This window comes from Salvia splendens, chromosome 13, assembly GCF_004379255.2.
Source record: "Salvia splendens isolate huo1 chromosome 13, SspV2, whole genome shotgun sequence".
NCBI classification, from domain to species: domain Eukaryota; kingdom Viridiplantae; phylum Streptophyta; class Magnoliopsida; order Lamiales; family Lamiaceae; genus Salvia; species Salvia splendens.
The window spans coordinates 19,274,617-19,290,785 of NC_056044.1; the positions used below are offsets into that span (position 1 = coordinate 19,274,617).

Sequence of the window (16,169 nt, forward strand, 5' to 3'; positions counted from 1 at the left end):
CGAAAGGATTTGTCCTCAAATCCGAGCATTTTCCTTTCCTATGATCCTCGGGAGGCCATCGAGCTTTGTAGGATCCTTGAAGTGTCTTCTCTTTCATCCTTGGACCTCAATCTATCCACGGCCCACGTCGTCGGAGTGACTCTTGATGTCCGACACACATGGTCATATCATCTTCCTCTCCTTGGAAAGAATTTATCCTCAAATTCCGATCTTGCATACCTATAAAATTAAGCAAGAGCAAATCAAATACCATAGTATGATGGGGATTAGGACCACTACAAACTCCAAAAAGATGGTATCACACCAATAAGGTGTCACGCCCGCATTTTCTAAGGATAGAAAACACGGTTGATCGCGACTAGGGGATGATTAAAGAAGCGGGGAAGAAAGGGGAAAACAACACAACTCGACCAATGCTCGAAACAAATGGGAATAGCTCGAATAAAATCAGAGTATCTCAACAATCAACAACTCAAAAATGAATACTATCTCAACGATACAAGAACTCAAAAGAAGGACAACTACTTAGCGGAAGCATTTGAGAGAAGGAATATGCCACGTGTGAAGACATGACACATTCTACACACTTAAATTTCTTCAACGGTCTTGCTCAACACCCACCACACCCGTCACGCTCAACCTGCAAATTTTTAAAAAGAAATGCAGGGATGAGTACTTGATGCACTCAGTGGACTCATGCCGAAAGTATTTTATAAAAAGTATTTATCATGCCACCATTGAGTGACCTTGGGGTTTTAACTTTAGAAATCGCCCAAGACACTAAAATCATTTCCATCGTAAAAACTCGTGACTGCAGTCATTTTCCCATAGATGTCTACCATATCTGATCCATTGATGACAAGGAACGTGGCCACATTCCAAGTCACTACACCGGGCGACCCAAAAGACGGCTCACGATCTCCATAGGTGTACACTAGCCTGAATAGGGACTCACTCCCTAGACAGACCCGAATTCGATTATCCATTGATGGCAAAAGCCACATCAGATAGGTTCCATAGAATAAAACAAAACACGGCATGATAAATATTCATATCATTTTCGCATAAAAATATACTTAGGGCATTGCCCTTAATTAAAAAGAAAGCTCACCTCGTTCTCTTAATATTTTTAACTTGAAAACTCTCACTTCGCCCTACTCACTTGCGAAAGAAAACCCTTTTGAAATAAAGTAATAAAATCATCAAACTCAAGAAAACATCTAATTAGAATGTATGCATCTTATGTGTGTGCTCGTATTATTCTTAATTCTTTCTTAGAGAAAACACATATATAAAGTGTTTATACTTTTCTGATTTAAAACATAGCCAAAGAAACAATCTGCCCAAACAATAAATTATACTCCCACCTGTTGGCATTATTCTTACGTATCAAGTGGCCCTACACTAACCCCTTTTCTCCATTAAATTCCAATTAGTCCATAGCCCATAGCAAATCATGGCCCAACAAAACATAAAAAAAATAGCCAACACTTAAACTAAAGAAAAAGAAACAGTAGCCAAACTACTCCCTGCCACCACACACGTATATTCTCTACCTAAACTAATATGAAAAAAAGAAAACTAATGATAAGGAAAGAGAAAGAAAAGAAAGAAGTCAGTACATAAAATACTCTCAATCCCCCTACCCGTCTTCTTCCCCAAACCATCCGCACGTTTTCCCCTTTTCCCCTTTGCTTAGATTTTCTTCCAATTTCTTTGATTTCACTTATTAATGGGCAGATAAGGAAACTTAGGAATCGGGGTCAGAGGTACACTAGAAGGCTACTACAAGTATTAAAGATTGGAGCTTTTGCTAGAAAAGAACAAGATTCACTCCAAGCCTCGTGAACTAAAGTGATTATGCAGAGGGTTTAGAGAATAAAGGGTATACCTTTGGTATAGAACGAAAATTGCTCAAACAGAAGGTATTGGCAAAAAAATTCACGCTCCTTCGGTTTCTCCTTCACCCTTAACGGAGGAGAAGAAATGTCACGACCGCCCATACAAGGGGTACCACAAACGCGGCGATCGTGACCGACATGCACTGATTACAATTTAAAAAGAACAACTTAATTAATTTGAAGAAAGGAAAACAACTTAGTTTAAAGATTTTAAGGTTATATTTTTTTTTGAAAAGACATAAGATAAAATACTTTTAAAATGACAATGGGAAAAATTAGACTTAAGAAATATAATAACTAAAACTAAAGTAGAACAAGCATTTAACTTAAATCTCGGAGAATACCATTTTCAAAAGACAACGTAGATGCACGTTTAAATCCTAACACCACCATACATGTCACAACACCAAAACGAAAAGCTTACGGTCTTAAGACATAAATTAAAGCATAGCAGCGGATAAATAAGGTTCAAGGAGAGTCAAGGATCACGCCTATGTATGATGACACAACGTATCCTAAGGTCTCTAGCCAGCTCAACATCCACCGCAACATCCCGCTCAACCTGCAAAATTTTTAAAAGAAAATGCAGGGCTGAGTACTTGTTGTACTCAATGGGCTCATGGCGAAAACATTTATCAAGTTATGTCATCCATACCAGTGATCTCGAGTTTTATACGCAGTAAAGAAAATATCACGAGAACACAGAAAATGTTTCATAGACTGGCCAGTCAAATAATCTCCCCACTTTTCACATCAATCCAACAATCACAACCACAGTGCGACGAAAGTGTGGCCACACTATTCGCCCACGAGACCGGCCGACTTGCATGGACGGCTCACGATCCCACCGGTGTACACAGCCCGATAGGGTTTACGGCCCTACTCGGACCCGAATTCGTTTCACAAAACAGCCGTATAGCCTAACGGAGTAAACTCATACGAACTAGGCATCAGGCACACAATCTCATAACAAAAACAGTCAATGGCATGACATAACAGTTAAACCACCCTTGTATCTCCACATAATAATTTTCGGAAAAATAAAGAGGTTTGAAAAGAAAGCCCACCTCGTTCTCTTAGCAAAATCACAACCCAACTTAGCAACTCTCGATCCTCGGGTTCACGAATACACAACACCCTTGTCAACGACAACACAAGTCAGCCCCACACAACACACATTACTATGCATGTCCTATCGTTTCTCTCTCATCGTTTTCCTCAATTTCCCAAACCCAACATACATCTCAAAGGTGTAAAACACACGTAACACATTTCAACTTATCACAAGTGATTTCAACATTTAGGCACATTCCTTGGACATACATGCATCATACAATACTTTTAAACTTGAGAAATAAGTGTCATTTAATCAAGGCAGAAAACTGGCAGAATTGCGCGACCGTTTTTGTAAAAATCACTTTAAATTCATCTGACCTCAAAACATGCTAAATTTTGGTCACGATACAGAGGACACATTCAAGTTCATCCGTGAAAATTTTCATATCGAAATCAAGTCATTTAGTCAGTCATATCACATATTGAACTCTCTGGTCGGAACATACAATTTCTGACAGTATTGCGCAGTTCATTTGAAAAATTCACCATAATTTCATACTATGCCCAAAAAGGCTGAAAATTTAACACAATACAGAAGACACTTCAATTTTCATATAGTTAAGAATCACATCGATCGGAGGTCATTTGGTCATGGCGAGAACTCACGTTTCTGGCAGATTTGCGCAGTCAATTTAAAAAATTTATTAAAAATTCATTTTTCGATAAAACAGGCTGAAATTCACACGAAAGACAGAAAACATCTTTAAGTTTACTCAGTAAAAATTTTGTAGCAAAATTCGTTCGTTTGATGGGTCGAATACAGATCATAAGTCACTGGTCGAGCATCACAGAATTCTGGTTCAAATTCGATAATAGGGTTTTTAAATTTCCACAACGAAAACACCGATTCTTCATGCTCGAAAACACATAATCATGCTTACACGTTACTCAAACACATATTTGCATACAAACTCATATCATTCACCACATATTTCGATCCAACACACATGGTTTCAACCAACAAATGCAAAAATCAAACAAGTTCTTACGAACACACGATTTCCCCCAGTTAAAACTTGTGATCTATCAAACCTACACTCTCTACATGCATGTAGGACTCAAAACATGGTTCAAAAGAGAAGGAGGAGGAAAAGTGTGCGAATATACCTTCCTTTGACAAAACGAATCGGTAGAAACGTGGAATGAAGCGATTCGTCGGAGGTTCTCGAAGATAACTTCAACGGATTGCAAGAACAAGGGTTGGATGGAGGATTTTTGGAGATGGGAGAGTGGGAGAGATGAAGAACCGTGTGGAAGAGGGAGAGAGAGGGGTGGGCGAAATTTTGAAGGAATGGGGGCTAGGGTTTGATAAGTTGGTATTTATTTGCTAGGTTTAAGTCCATGAATGAATTAAATAAATAAATTGCGGGGAATTAAAATATAGGCCAATGAATAAAAATCCCACAATTATAAAGAGCCTAATTTTCGAAAATTATGGCTGCAAATTAATAAGGGATTATTTGATATTTACTTGGAGAGAAATAAATCCACAATTTGGGAAATAAAAATAATGAATACAAGGAAACAATTAAATTAAATCTCCAAGTAGGAAAATTATGGTGGGGGCCGAAAATTTCAAGGACTTTGCACAAGGAAATTATTTAAATCCTCAATTAAAATAGAATAGGATTTAAATTTGATAATTTCTTTTATGGAAAAAGGCTCCCATAAAATAGGTAACAATCAATTAAATTCCCACAAGGAAAATAATAGTATGGGGCGTGTGACATGGAAGGGAAGTAGTAGAAAAATATTCACATCCCCAATTAAATTGACATAGAAATTTATTTGAATAAGGAGGGATTCCACAAATTAGGAAACAAATAAAATACTCTCCAAAATTTATTGGAAAGGGCCGAAAATTGCTAGGCTAAATAGCCAAGGAAATATCCCAACTCTCTATTTATTCTGGGTGAAGAAATAAATTATCACATGATTTAATTGGATTAAATTCAAAGGATGGAAGTCAATAAAGCACCAATTAAATCAAGGGAAAATAATCCAATCTCCTATTGGAGATTTTCGAAACTCCCAAGGAAAAATAAAATGGAGTTCGAATTTCATGTAGTACAATTTAGGGGTCATTAGTTTGGATTTAATTTGGATTAAAGTTCCAAAACAATTAATTAAATCCACAAAAAGAAGTACTATTTCAATAATTAGGAAGGCCGTATATTTCAATGAATCGACTCGAGAAAGAAATAAATGCATGATCTTATTAATTATTTCCCTTCCTTGGAAAAGTATAAACTCAAGCTCATCTATCACATTAAACACGATAATTCATTCCACGTAAGGCCACTTAAATCACATAGAAGCAAACGTTTCTAAAATTCCAAAATTCCAATAACGTATCAAAAGGGTCACAAAAGTTTGGGATGTTACATCCTTCCCCTCTAAACAGAAATTTCGTCCCGAAATTTAAACGTCTCATACAAACAGCTCGGGAAACTTTTCTTTCATCTTATCTTCTAATTCCCACATAGCTTCCTCGGGACCATGGTGCTTCCACAACACCTTCACGGACGCTATCGACTTGTTTCGAAGCTCTTGTACCTTCCGATCTAGTATTGCTTCGGGCCTTTCCTCGTAGCTCATGTCGGGGGTTAGGATCACTTCCTCTTGATGAATCACATGCTTGGGGTCGAACACGTACTTGCGCAACTGCGACACGTGGAACACGTTGTGCACGTTCCCAAAGCTGGGAGGTAACGCCAAACGATACGCTACAGGACCTACTTCGTCGATGATCTCGTACGGTCCCACAAAACGCGGTTTCAGCTTGCCCTTCACTCCAAATCTCACAACTCCTCTCATCGGGGACACTTTCAGGAACACTTTGTCACTAACGTCAAATTTGATCTCCGTTCGACGCACGTCAGCATACGACTTTTGTCTATCTTGAGCTTCCTTGATCCTTGCGCGGATTTGATGCACAATTTCGGTCATCTCCTTTAGAGCATCGGGCCCTAACATCTTCCTCTCGCCAACTTCATCCCAATAAAGTGGGGATTGACACTTCCTGCCGTACAAGGCTTCGTACGGAGCCATATCGATCGTCGCTTAATAGCTATTGTTGTAGGCGAATTCGACCAATGGTAGAACAGTTTCCCAACCTTCTCCTCGATCTAGGACAACGGCTCGCAACATATCCTCAAGCGTCTGAATCGTCCTCTCTGACTGTCCATCCGATTGCGGGTGATAAGCAGTGCTGAAGTTCAGTTGTGTGCCCAATTCGCGTTGCATACTCATCCAAAACTTTGATGTGAACTTCGTATCGCGGTCGGATACAATGGTCTTTGGCACTCCGTGCAATCGCACAATCTCATTCACGTAGTAATCTTCATCGGTAAGAAGTGCGCGCTTTTAGTAAGTCGATCAATGATCACCCAGATCGCAGTGTTGCCCTTCTGTGACTTTGGCAAACCCGTCACGAAATCCATAGCTAGATGCTCCCACTTCCATTCGGGAATTTCGAGCGGTTGTAACTTCCCATATGGCCGCTGGTGTAAGGCCTTCACTTGTTGGCATGCTAGACATCGTTCCACATATGACGCTACATCCCCTTTCATCCCATTCCACCAAAACCGTTGCTTCAAATCCCGATACATCTTCGTGCTTCCGGGGTGTGCGGTGTAAGGCGTGTCGTGCGCTTCACTCAAAATCTCCTCTTTTAGCACCCCATCGCTTGGCACACACAATCGTCCATCGTATGTCAAGGCATTATCCGCCTCCTCGAGGTAATGATCAAGCTTCTCGGCTCTCACCTTCGCGCGTAATTATTCCAACTTTCCATCACGTCGCTGGGCTTCTATGAGTTTGGTTCTCAAATCTGGCTCAATCACTAGTGTCGCCAATTTTGCACCTACTGTCTCGGGCGCTTTCACTATTTCCAAACTCATCTTGTCAAACTCGTGAATCAACGCTTCCTCTTGCGTTAGGAAATAAGCCAGTTGAGGTTGGTTCTTCCTACTCAAAGCATCGGCGACCACGTTCGCCTTGCCCGGATGGTAATTAATACCGCAGTCATAGTCTTTCACGACCTCTAACCAACGTCGTTGTCGCATGTTTAGCTCCTTCTGCTCGAAGAAGTACTTTAGACTCTTGTGATCGGTGTAGATTTCGCATCTCACTCAATAGAGATGATGTCTCCAAATTCTCAGTGCATGCACCACTGCTGCTAACTCCAAATCATGCATCGGAAAAATTCAACTCATTCGGTCTCAACTGTCGGGAAGCATATGCTATCACCTTCCCATCTTGCATTAACACACATCCTAGTCCTACTTTCGACGCGTCCGTATAGACGGCGAAGTCTTTGTCGGGTTCTGGTACCGCTAGGACTGGTGCTGTAGTCAATTTCTCCTTCAATAGTTGGAAACTCGCCTCGCACTCTGGCGTCCAAACCACCTTGATCCCTTTCTTTAGTAGTTGCGTCATCGGTCTCGCAATCTTGGAGAATCCTTCAATGAATCGTCGATAATATCCTGCCAATCCCAAGAAACTGCGGATTTCACTTGGCGTTTTCGGCGATTTCCAATTCTGTAAGGCCTCGACCTTTGCTGGGTCTACTTGAATCCCATTTGCCGTCACAATATGACCAAGGAAGTTCACTCGAGTCAACCAAAACTCACACTTACTAAACTTGGCATAAAGTTTCTCTCTTTGCAACGTTTCCAACACTGTTCGTAGGTGCTGTCCATGCTCCTCCTTGTTCTTCGAGTATACCAACACGTCGTCGATGAAGACTAACACAAACTTGTCAAGATACTCGTGGAAAACTCGGTTCATCAAGTCCATGAAAACGGCTGGGCGTTGGTCAGCCCAAAAGGCATCACGACGAATTCATAATGGCCATAACGAGTGCGAAAAGCAGTCTTAGGTACATCCTCTCGTCGGACCTTTAGTTGATGATACCCTGATCTCAAATCCATTTTCGAGAATACGCCCGCTCCTCGAAGTTGGTCAAACAAGTCGTCAATTCTTGGCAGTGGGTACTTATTCTTCAAGGTCATCTTGTTAAGCTCACGATAGTCGATGCACATCCTCATCGTTCCATCCTTCTTCTTAACGAACAAAACTGGCGCTCCCCATGGTGACACACTGGGTCGAATAAAACCCAAGTCTAACAGTTCTTGTAACTGTACCTTCAACTCGGCCAACTCCTTAGGGGCCATTCGGTATGGTGCCTTTGACACTGGCGCCGACCCTGGTTCCAAATCAATAGTGAACTCCACCTATCTGTCGGGTGGCGGTCCTAGCAAAGCTTCGGGAAACACATCGGGAAAATCTCGCACTACTTCCACGTCTTACACTTTCAACTCCTTCCTTTCCTCCCCATTCAAGTACACCAGATATGCCGGACGCCCTTTTCTTATCATCGTAGTTGCTTGCAAAGCAGAGATTATGGAGGTTCGTCTGTTCATGGAGATCCCATATAAGATAGCCGGCTCTTCGCCCGGGGCTTGAAAAGAAATCTGTCTCTCTTTACAGTGAATCGTTGCGTGGTTCTCGGTAAGCCAATCCATTCCCAAGATTATATCTACATTCTCCAACGGCATAACGTGCAAAAGTTGGGCCACTACTTCTAGTTCTCCTAACACAAACTCTATGTTCGAGCAAGTTCTCACAATGTCAATCAATCCTCCAACCGGTGAAGACACATTCAAATTCGATTCAAGCATTGCAGTAGGGAGTTCTAAGGCATTCACACAGGACATGGAAATAAAAGAATGCGAAGCACCCGTATCAAACAGCACAATAATAGGCAGTTGTTGGAGCTTTCCCATACCTGCCAAATTCTCCTTGCCCTTGCTGGCTTAGGGTTCCTGCCCTTAGTTTCCTTTGAGTGCGTACGCCCTTGCTTGCTGTGGGGCCACTTGTCGGATTGGTTGAGGCTGTTGTGGTGGTTTCTGTCCCTGCCCATTCTTCACTCTACCTTTGTTGTTGTTTGGGCACTCTCGAGACATGTGCCCGTTTCCACCACATGCATAACACCGAATGCCTCCAACTCGGCACTCCCCAACATGATGCTTGGAGCACCGATTACAGTAGGGTGTTCTCTGCGGGTTTCCCCTCTGATGTGGCATAATTTGGCACCCATGATTCTGCGGTTGCCGAAAAGTGGAGAAACGCCTCTTGTTGTCAAAAGGAGCTCGGTTTCCCTCCCATTTCCTCTTGTCTCTAAAGTTCGCTTGGGGTGCAGGTGGGGTAGGGTTTGTTGTCCTCTCATTCTTGGGCAGTGCTTCCTCCACATCTAAGGCACAGCCCAACACCTCGGAATAAGGAATTCCCCTCCGACTAGCCACTGCTACCCTTATCTCTGTCCTAAGGCCGGAACGGAACTTCGCAGCCATCTTCTCGTCTGTATCCACCAATTCTGGTGCATAACGCGTCATCTCACATAGGGTGCGGTCGTACTCTGTGACCGTCATACTTCCTTGCTTCAACGTGTGGAACTCCACTACCTTCGCCCGCCGATAACTTTCCGGGACATACTTGTTGTAAACCTCTTCCTTAAAATCCTTCCAAGTAAGCGCCTCACGGCGAGTGGGGTCCATGGTTCTCTTCTTCGTTTCCCACCAAAAGTCAGCGGGTCCTGTCAGCTGATACGTCACGCAGGCCAGACGTTCCCTGTCCGTGCATCCCATAAACTCAAAGATACGCTCAATGTTGCGTACCCATGCCTCCGCCTTCGGGGGCTCTCCCAATCCATCGAACTTAGGTGGGTTCTCTTTCCGAAAGGCTTTGATGTACTCCCTTTCGTTTGGTTGGGGTAGAGGTGGTGGTGGAGGCAGGGGTGGATTCCCGACACTTCCTTCTGTCTGTTCCCCCACGTTGTTCTCCACACGCGGACCACGTCTACGTCTTGGAGGCATGTTGATCTAAAACGCAGGGTAGCACCGTTGTGAGTACATCGTTATCAAAACACCACCACTTTCATGCATGCGTACAGTACAATAAAAAAACACAAGTACTTAAAGGCATATAAAAAGGGAAACTTCCATAAACAACGTGGAAAGGAAAAAAAAAGGCATTCGTTCGGAAAACAAAAAGGTACTACTTCCATCGTCTTAACAACTTAAGGGAAAAGAAACAACATCGCCCATCTATCTAGTGCTAATATCCTCTTCCGGGTCTTCTTCCTCTTCCGGGTCCTCTTCCTCTTCTACGTGGTACTCATCAATCATACGGAGATCTTCTTCGTCATCCATACTATCACCCGTGTTAACATCCACGTAGTCATCTTCGAAACCCGGGACCATGCCTTCTTGTGGTACGGCTTCTCTTACTGCAGTTGGTTTAACCTCGATCACATCTTTGTCTTCCCAAAAGGTCTCATCTTCTTCTTTCTCTGTCGATGGTGGTCGCTCGGAATGTGAGTCAATCAAAGCACAGGTTAAGTCCTTTAGAAAACCTTTCATGTCGCCGGCCATCATCTGGTTTCTTGGTTCGTACCACGTGGACCGACTGGCTGTTGTTTCCATCCAAGGCTCCCAATTGTCGGCATCAACTCAATTAGTCTCCTTATGCCACCATAGGCCGTTACATGGTACCCGCAGACATCTCGCCATAGGGTCTCAAAACGGGCAACAACCTCTCTCAAGGCTTTGCCTTCCTCTCTCTCATAGTGGTCGTAATCGTATATCGCTTGTCGCATTCTGGCACTATACTGACTTCTCTTAAGCGCGGTTCGTTTCGTTCGTACCATCTACGTGGAGACGAAAATTTTCTTTTAAAACACCAAATTGTATTATTGTTTGAAAAAGTTGTTAAGTTTGTCGCGTGGTTTGAAAATTTGTTGTTGTCTTAACGTATTCATACCATCTCGATATCACATTTGTACATACAATACATGTCCAAATTATCACGCCAATCATACTTGTATTCCACGAAATCGTGCTATTACAACATCATAATCATAAACATAACACATGCTCAAGGTATTATGTCAATCATGCTCGTACAACCATTCCATTACAACTCATCCTCATGCATATCATTCATTCACATGCATAAACTTGTCAACGTCATATCATATCATCATACATTTTCATGCACTACTCTTCTATACTTCCAAAAATTTAAAACATACCTCACTTTCATCGGTTGAGCGTGATGCTTTGGATGTTGAGCCTTCATGACACTTCTAGTCAAATAAGGGTTCACTAACTTAGACTTAAAGTGAAAAAAGACTCTCGGACCAGAGCGAAAGAACAAAGCTCTGATACCACTCTGTCACGACCGCCCATACAAGGGGTACCACAAACGCGGCGATCGTGACCGACATGCATGGATTACAATTTAAAAAGAACAACTTAATTAATTTGAAGAAAGGAAAACAACTTAGTTTAAAGATTTTAAGGTTATATATTTTTTTGAAAAGACATAAGATAAAATACTTTTAAAAAGACAATGGGAAAAATTAGACTTAAGAAATATAATAACTAAAACTAAAGTAGAACAAGCATTTAACTTAAATCTCGGAGAGTACCATTTTCAAAAGATAACGTAGATGCACGTTTAAATCCTAACACCACCATACATGTCCCAACACCAAAACGAAAAGCTTACGGTCTTAAGACATAAATTAAAGCATAGCAGCGGATAAATAAGGTTCAAGGAGAGTCAAGGATCACGCCTATGTATGATGACACAACGTATCCTAAGGTCTCTAGCCAGCTCAACATCCACCGCAACATCCCACTCAACCTGCAAAATTTTTAAAAGAAAATGCAGGGCTGAGTACTTGTTGTACTCAATAGGCTCATGGCGAAAACATTTATCAAGTTATGTCATCCATACCAGTGATCTCGAGTTTTATACGCAGTAAAGAAAATATCACGAGAACACAGAAAATGTTTCATAGACTGGCCAGTCAAATAATCTCCCCACTTTTCACATCAATCCAACAATCACAACCGCAGTGCGACGAAAGTGTGGCCACACTATTCGCCCATGAGACCGGCCGACTTGCAAGGACGGCTCACGATCCCACCAGTGTACACAGCCCGATAGGGTTTACGGCCCTATTCGGACCCGAATTCGTTTCACAAAACAGCCATATAGCCTAACGGAGTAAACTCATATGAACTAGGCATCAGGCACACAATCTCATAACAAAAACAGTCAATGGCATGACATAACAGTTAAACCACCCTTGTATCTCCACATAATATTTTTCGGAAAAATAAAGAGGTTTGAAAAGAAAGCCCACCTCGTTCTCTTAGCAAAATCACAACCCAACTTAGCAACTCTCGATCCTCGGGTTCACGAATACACAACACCCTTGTCAACGACAACACAAGTCAGCCCCACACAACACACATTACTATGCATGTCCTATCGTTTCTCTCTCATCGTTTTCCTCAATTTCCCAAACCCAACATACATCTCAAAGGTGTAAAACACACGTAACACATTTCAACTTATCACAAGTGATTTCAACATTTAGGCACATTCCTTGGACATACATGCATCATACAATACTTTTAAACTTGAGAAATAAGTGTCATTTAATCAAGGCAGAAAACTGGCAGAATTGCGCGACCGTTTTTGTAAAAATCACTTTAAATTCATCTGACCTCAAAACATGCTAAATTTTGGTCACGATACAGAGGACACATTCAAGTTCATCCATGAAAATTTTCATATCGAAATCAAGTAATTTAGTCAGTCATATCACATATTGAACTCTCTGGTCGGAACATACAAGTTCAGACAGTATTGCGCAGTTCATTTGAAAAATTCACCATAATTTCATACTATGCCCAAAAAGGCTGAAAATTTAACACAATACAGAAGACACTTCAATTTTCATATAGTTTAAGAATCACATCGATCGGAGGTCATTTGGTTAGTCAAACAGAAAACGAAACATTCATGACGAGAACTCACGTTTCTGGCAGATTTGCACAGTCAACTTCAAAAATTTATTAAAAATTCATTTTTCGATAAAACAGGCTGAAATTCACACGAGAGACAGAAAACATCTTTAAGTTTACTCAGTAAAAATTTCGTAGCAAAATTCGTTCGTTTGATGGATCGAATACAGATCATAAGTCACTGGTCGAGCATCACAGAATTCTGGTTCAAATTCGAAAATAGGGTTTTTAAATTTCCACAACGAAAACACCGATTCTTCATGCTCGAAAACACATAATCATGCTTACACGTTACTCAAACACATATTTGCATACAAACTCATATCATTCACCACATATTTCGATCCAACACACATGGTTTCAACCAACAAATGCAAAAATCAAACAAGTTCTTACAAACACACGATTTCCCCCCGTTAAAACTTGCGATCTATCAAACCTACACTCTCTACATGCATGTAGGACTCAAAACATGGTTCAAAAGAGAAGGAGGAGGAAAAGTGTGCGAATATACCTTCCTTTGACAAAACGAATCGGTAGAAACGTGGAATGGAGCGATTCGTCGGAGGTTCTCAAAGATAACTGTTGGATGGAGGATTTTTGGAGATGGGAGAGTGGGAGAGATGAAGAACCGTGTGGGAGAGGGAGAGAGAGGGGTGGGCGAAATTTTGAAGGAATGGGGGCTAGGGTTTGATAAGTTGGTATTTATTTGCTAGGTTTAAGTCCATGAATGAATTAAATAAATAAATTGTGGGGAATTAAAATATAGGCCAATGAATAAAAATCCCACAATTATAAAGAGCCTAATTTTCGAAAATTATGGCTGCAAATTAATAAGGGATTATTTGATATTTACTTGGAGAGAAATAAATCCACAATTTGGGAAATAAAAATAATGAATACAAGGAAACAATTAAATTAAATCTCCAAGTAGGAAAATTATGGTGGGGGCCGAAAATTTCAAGGACTTTGCACAAGGAAATTATTTAAATCCCCAATTAAAATAGAATATGATTTAAATTTGGTAATTTCTTTTATGGAAAAAGGCTCCCATAAAATAGGTAACAATCAATTAAATTCCCACAAGGAAAATAATAGTATGGGGCGTGTGACATGGAAGGGAAGTAGTAGAAAAATATTCACATCCCCAATTAAATTGACATAGAAATTTATTTGAATAAGGAGGGATTCCACAAATTAGGAAACAAATAAAATACTCTCCAAAATTTATTGGAGAGGGCCGAAAATTGCTAGGCTAAATAGCCAAGGAAATATCCCAACTCTCTATTTATTCTGGGTGAAGAAATAAATTATCACATGATTTAATTGGATTAAATTCAAAGGATGGAAGTCAATAAAGCACCAATTAAATCAAGGGAAAATAATCCAATCTCCTATTGGAGATTTTCGAAACTCCCAAGGAAAAATAAAATGGAGTTCGAATTTCATGTAGTACAATTTAGGGGTCATTAGTTTGGATTTAATTTGGATTAAAGTCCCAAAACAATTAATTAAATCCACAAAAAGAAGTACCGTTTCAATAATTAGGAAGGCCGTATATTTCAATGAATCGACTCGAGAAAGAAATAAATGCATGATCTTATTAATTATTTCCCTTCCTTGGAAAAGTATAAACTCAAGCTCATCAATCACATTAAACACGATAATTCATTCCACGTAAGGCCACTTAAATCACATAGAAGCAAACGTTTCTAAAATTCCAAAATTCCAATAACGTATCAAAAGGGTCACAAAAGTTTGGGATGTTACAAGAAAAATTGCAGAACGGAAGATGGTAATTTGTTGAGATTAAAGGGAAGATATAAAATCTGATAGATATTGATGGATTTGGCAGTTGGAGAGATTTTAGAGAGTGGAGATATTGGGAAATCGTTTGGTGATAGGGTTTGGAGAAATATATTTGCCCAAGTCAACTAGGAAAAGATTTAATTATATTAATTTGATTTTTTTTTCTCTCCTTTATTTTTCGGGGTGTTACATAAGGTGGGTATGATCATGCACAAAACCAAAAGCCAATCCATCATATTCATGCTCCATCAAGTTCAAGACCAAGTCACAAGAAGTATGAGAGCATAAATTCATGAATTCTTTCATGTCTAAAAACAATCCATAGAGGGAAAAGTCTATAACAAGATTTCCATTGAAATTTTCCTAATTATTATCCTCATAATAAAACCAAAAAAAATCATCAAGATATCCTTCATGCCAATGCTCAAATAATCTTAAAAAGTAGGCACAAGATGTGGGTGCACATAAGCCTATACTTTCTTTCACAATGAAATCCCAAAAAAGACGATTAGAAACAAAGTCTTTAATAAAAAGACCATAAAACATCTCAATTGAAATAAAAGCAATTAATACGGCAAAACACACATGTCCCAAGCACTTTGTTTCCATTTGTCTCGATCATCCCCACACTATCTATTCCCAAATTCTTGAATATCTTTACAAATGATTTTGCATTCTCATTAGGGCTAAAGGTACACAAGAAAGGGTCTTCATATTGTGCATGGTTGAATATCACCAAGAAAAGCCTAAGAACAAAATATCTAACCTCAAGATCATACAAGCGAAGACCATCAACAACCATTAACACATCAGTCGTTCAAGCATTCTTCTCATGATCAGAAACGATTTATGTTTAAATGCTAACACTAACCCTTGTCCTTTAGTAATTGAAATTGTTTTGCAAGGTTTTAAGGATGTCTTCCCTGATGAGCTCCCCAACGAACTCCCACCCATGAGAGGGATTGAGCACCAAATTGATTTCGAGGGACTCCTTGCCAAAGGTTTGATCCGAGAATTCCCTTCACCTTGTGTCGAGTCCGTTATTTTGGTGCCTAAGAAGGATGGAACTTGGAGGATGTGTGTGGATTGTAGGGCCATCAATAAGATCACCATTAAGTATAGACACCCTATACCTAGGCTAGATGACATGCTTGAGGATCTATGTGGCTCTAATTGTTTTTCTAAAATTGACTTAGCAAGTGGATATCACCAAATTCGCATGAAAGAAGGGGATGAATGGAAAACCACTTTTAAAACCAAATTTGGCTTGTATAAATGGCTTGTTATGCCTTTTGTGTTGACCAATGCTCCTTCCACTTTCATGCGTTTGATAAATCATGTGCTTCGTCCTTTCATTGGAAAGTTTGTGGTGGTGTATTTTGATGATATCATGATTTATAGCAAAAGTGTAGAAGAGCATGCTAGTCACCTTAGGGATGTACTTGAAGGGTTGAGAATG

At 40.4% G+C, this 16,169-nt stretch overlaps 1 protein-coding gene across 1 annotated transcript; it reads right to left on the bottom strand.

Moving 5' to 3' along the window:
• Positions 1-8,851: 8,851 nt before the first annotated feature.
• Positions 8,852-9,895, bottom strand: LOC121760658. Its single transcript, XM_042156297.1, has 2 exons — positions 9,293-9,895; positions 8,852-9,094 (listed from the first exon to the last, which is right to left on the bottom strand). Exons 1-2 carry the CDS (start codon positions 9,893-9,895, stop codon positions 8,852-8,854), a joined length of 846 nt encoding a protein of 281 aa, XP_042012231.1.
• Between the last annotated feature and the right edge of the window lie 6,274 nt (positions 9,896-16,169).

Excerpts from the sequence above, each read along its gene's own strand:
- LOC121760658 (XM_042156297.1), bottom strand. The coding sequence starts at position 9,895 with ATGCCTCCAAGACGTAGACGTGGTCCGCGTGTGGAGAACAACGTGGGG. Across the intron at positions 9,095-9,292 it reads GGGGAATTCCTTATTCCGAG|AGGGGAAACCCGCAGAGAAC; the intron begins GTGTTGGGCTGT and ends ATGCCACATCAG.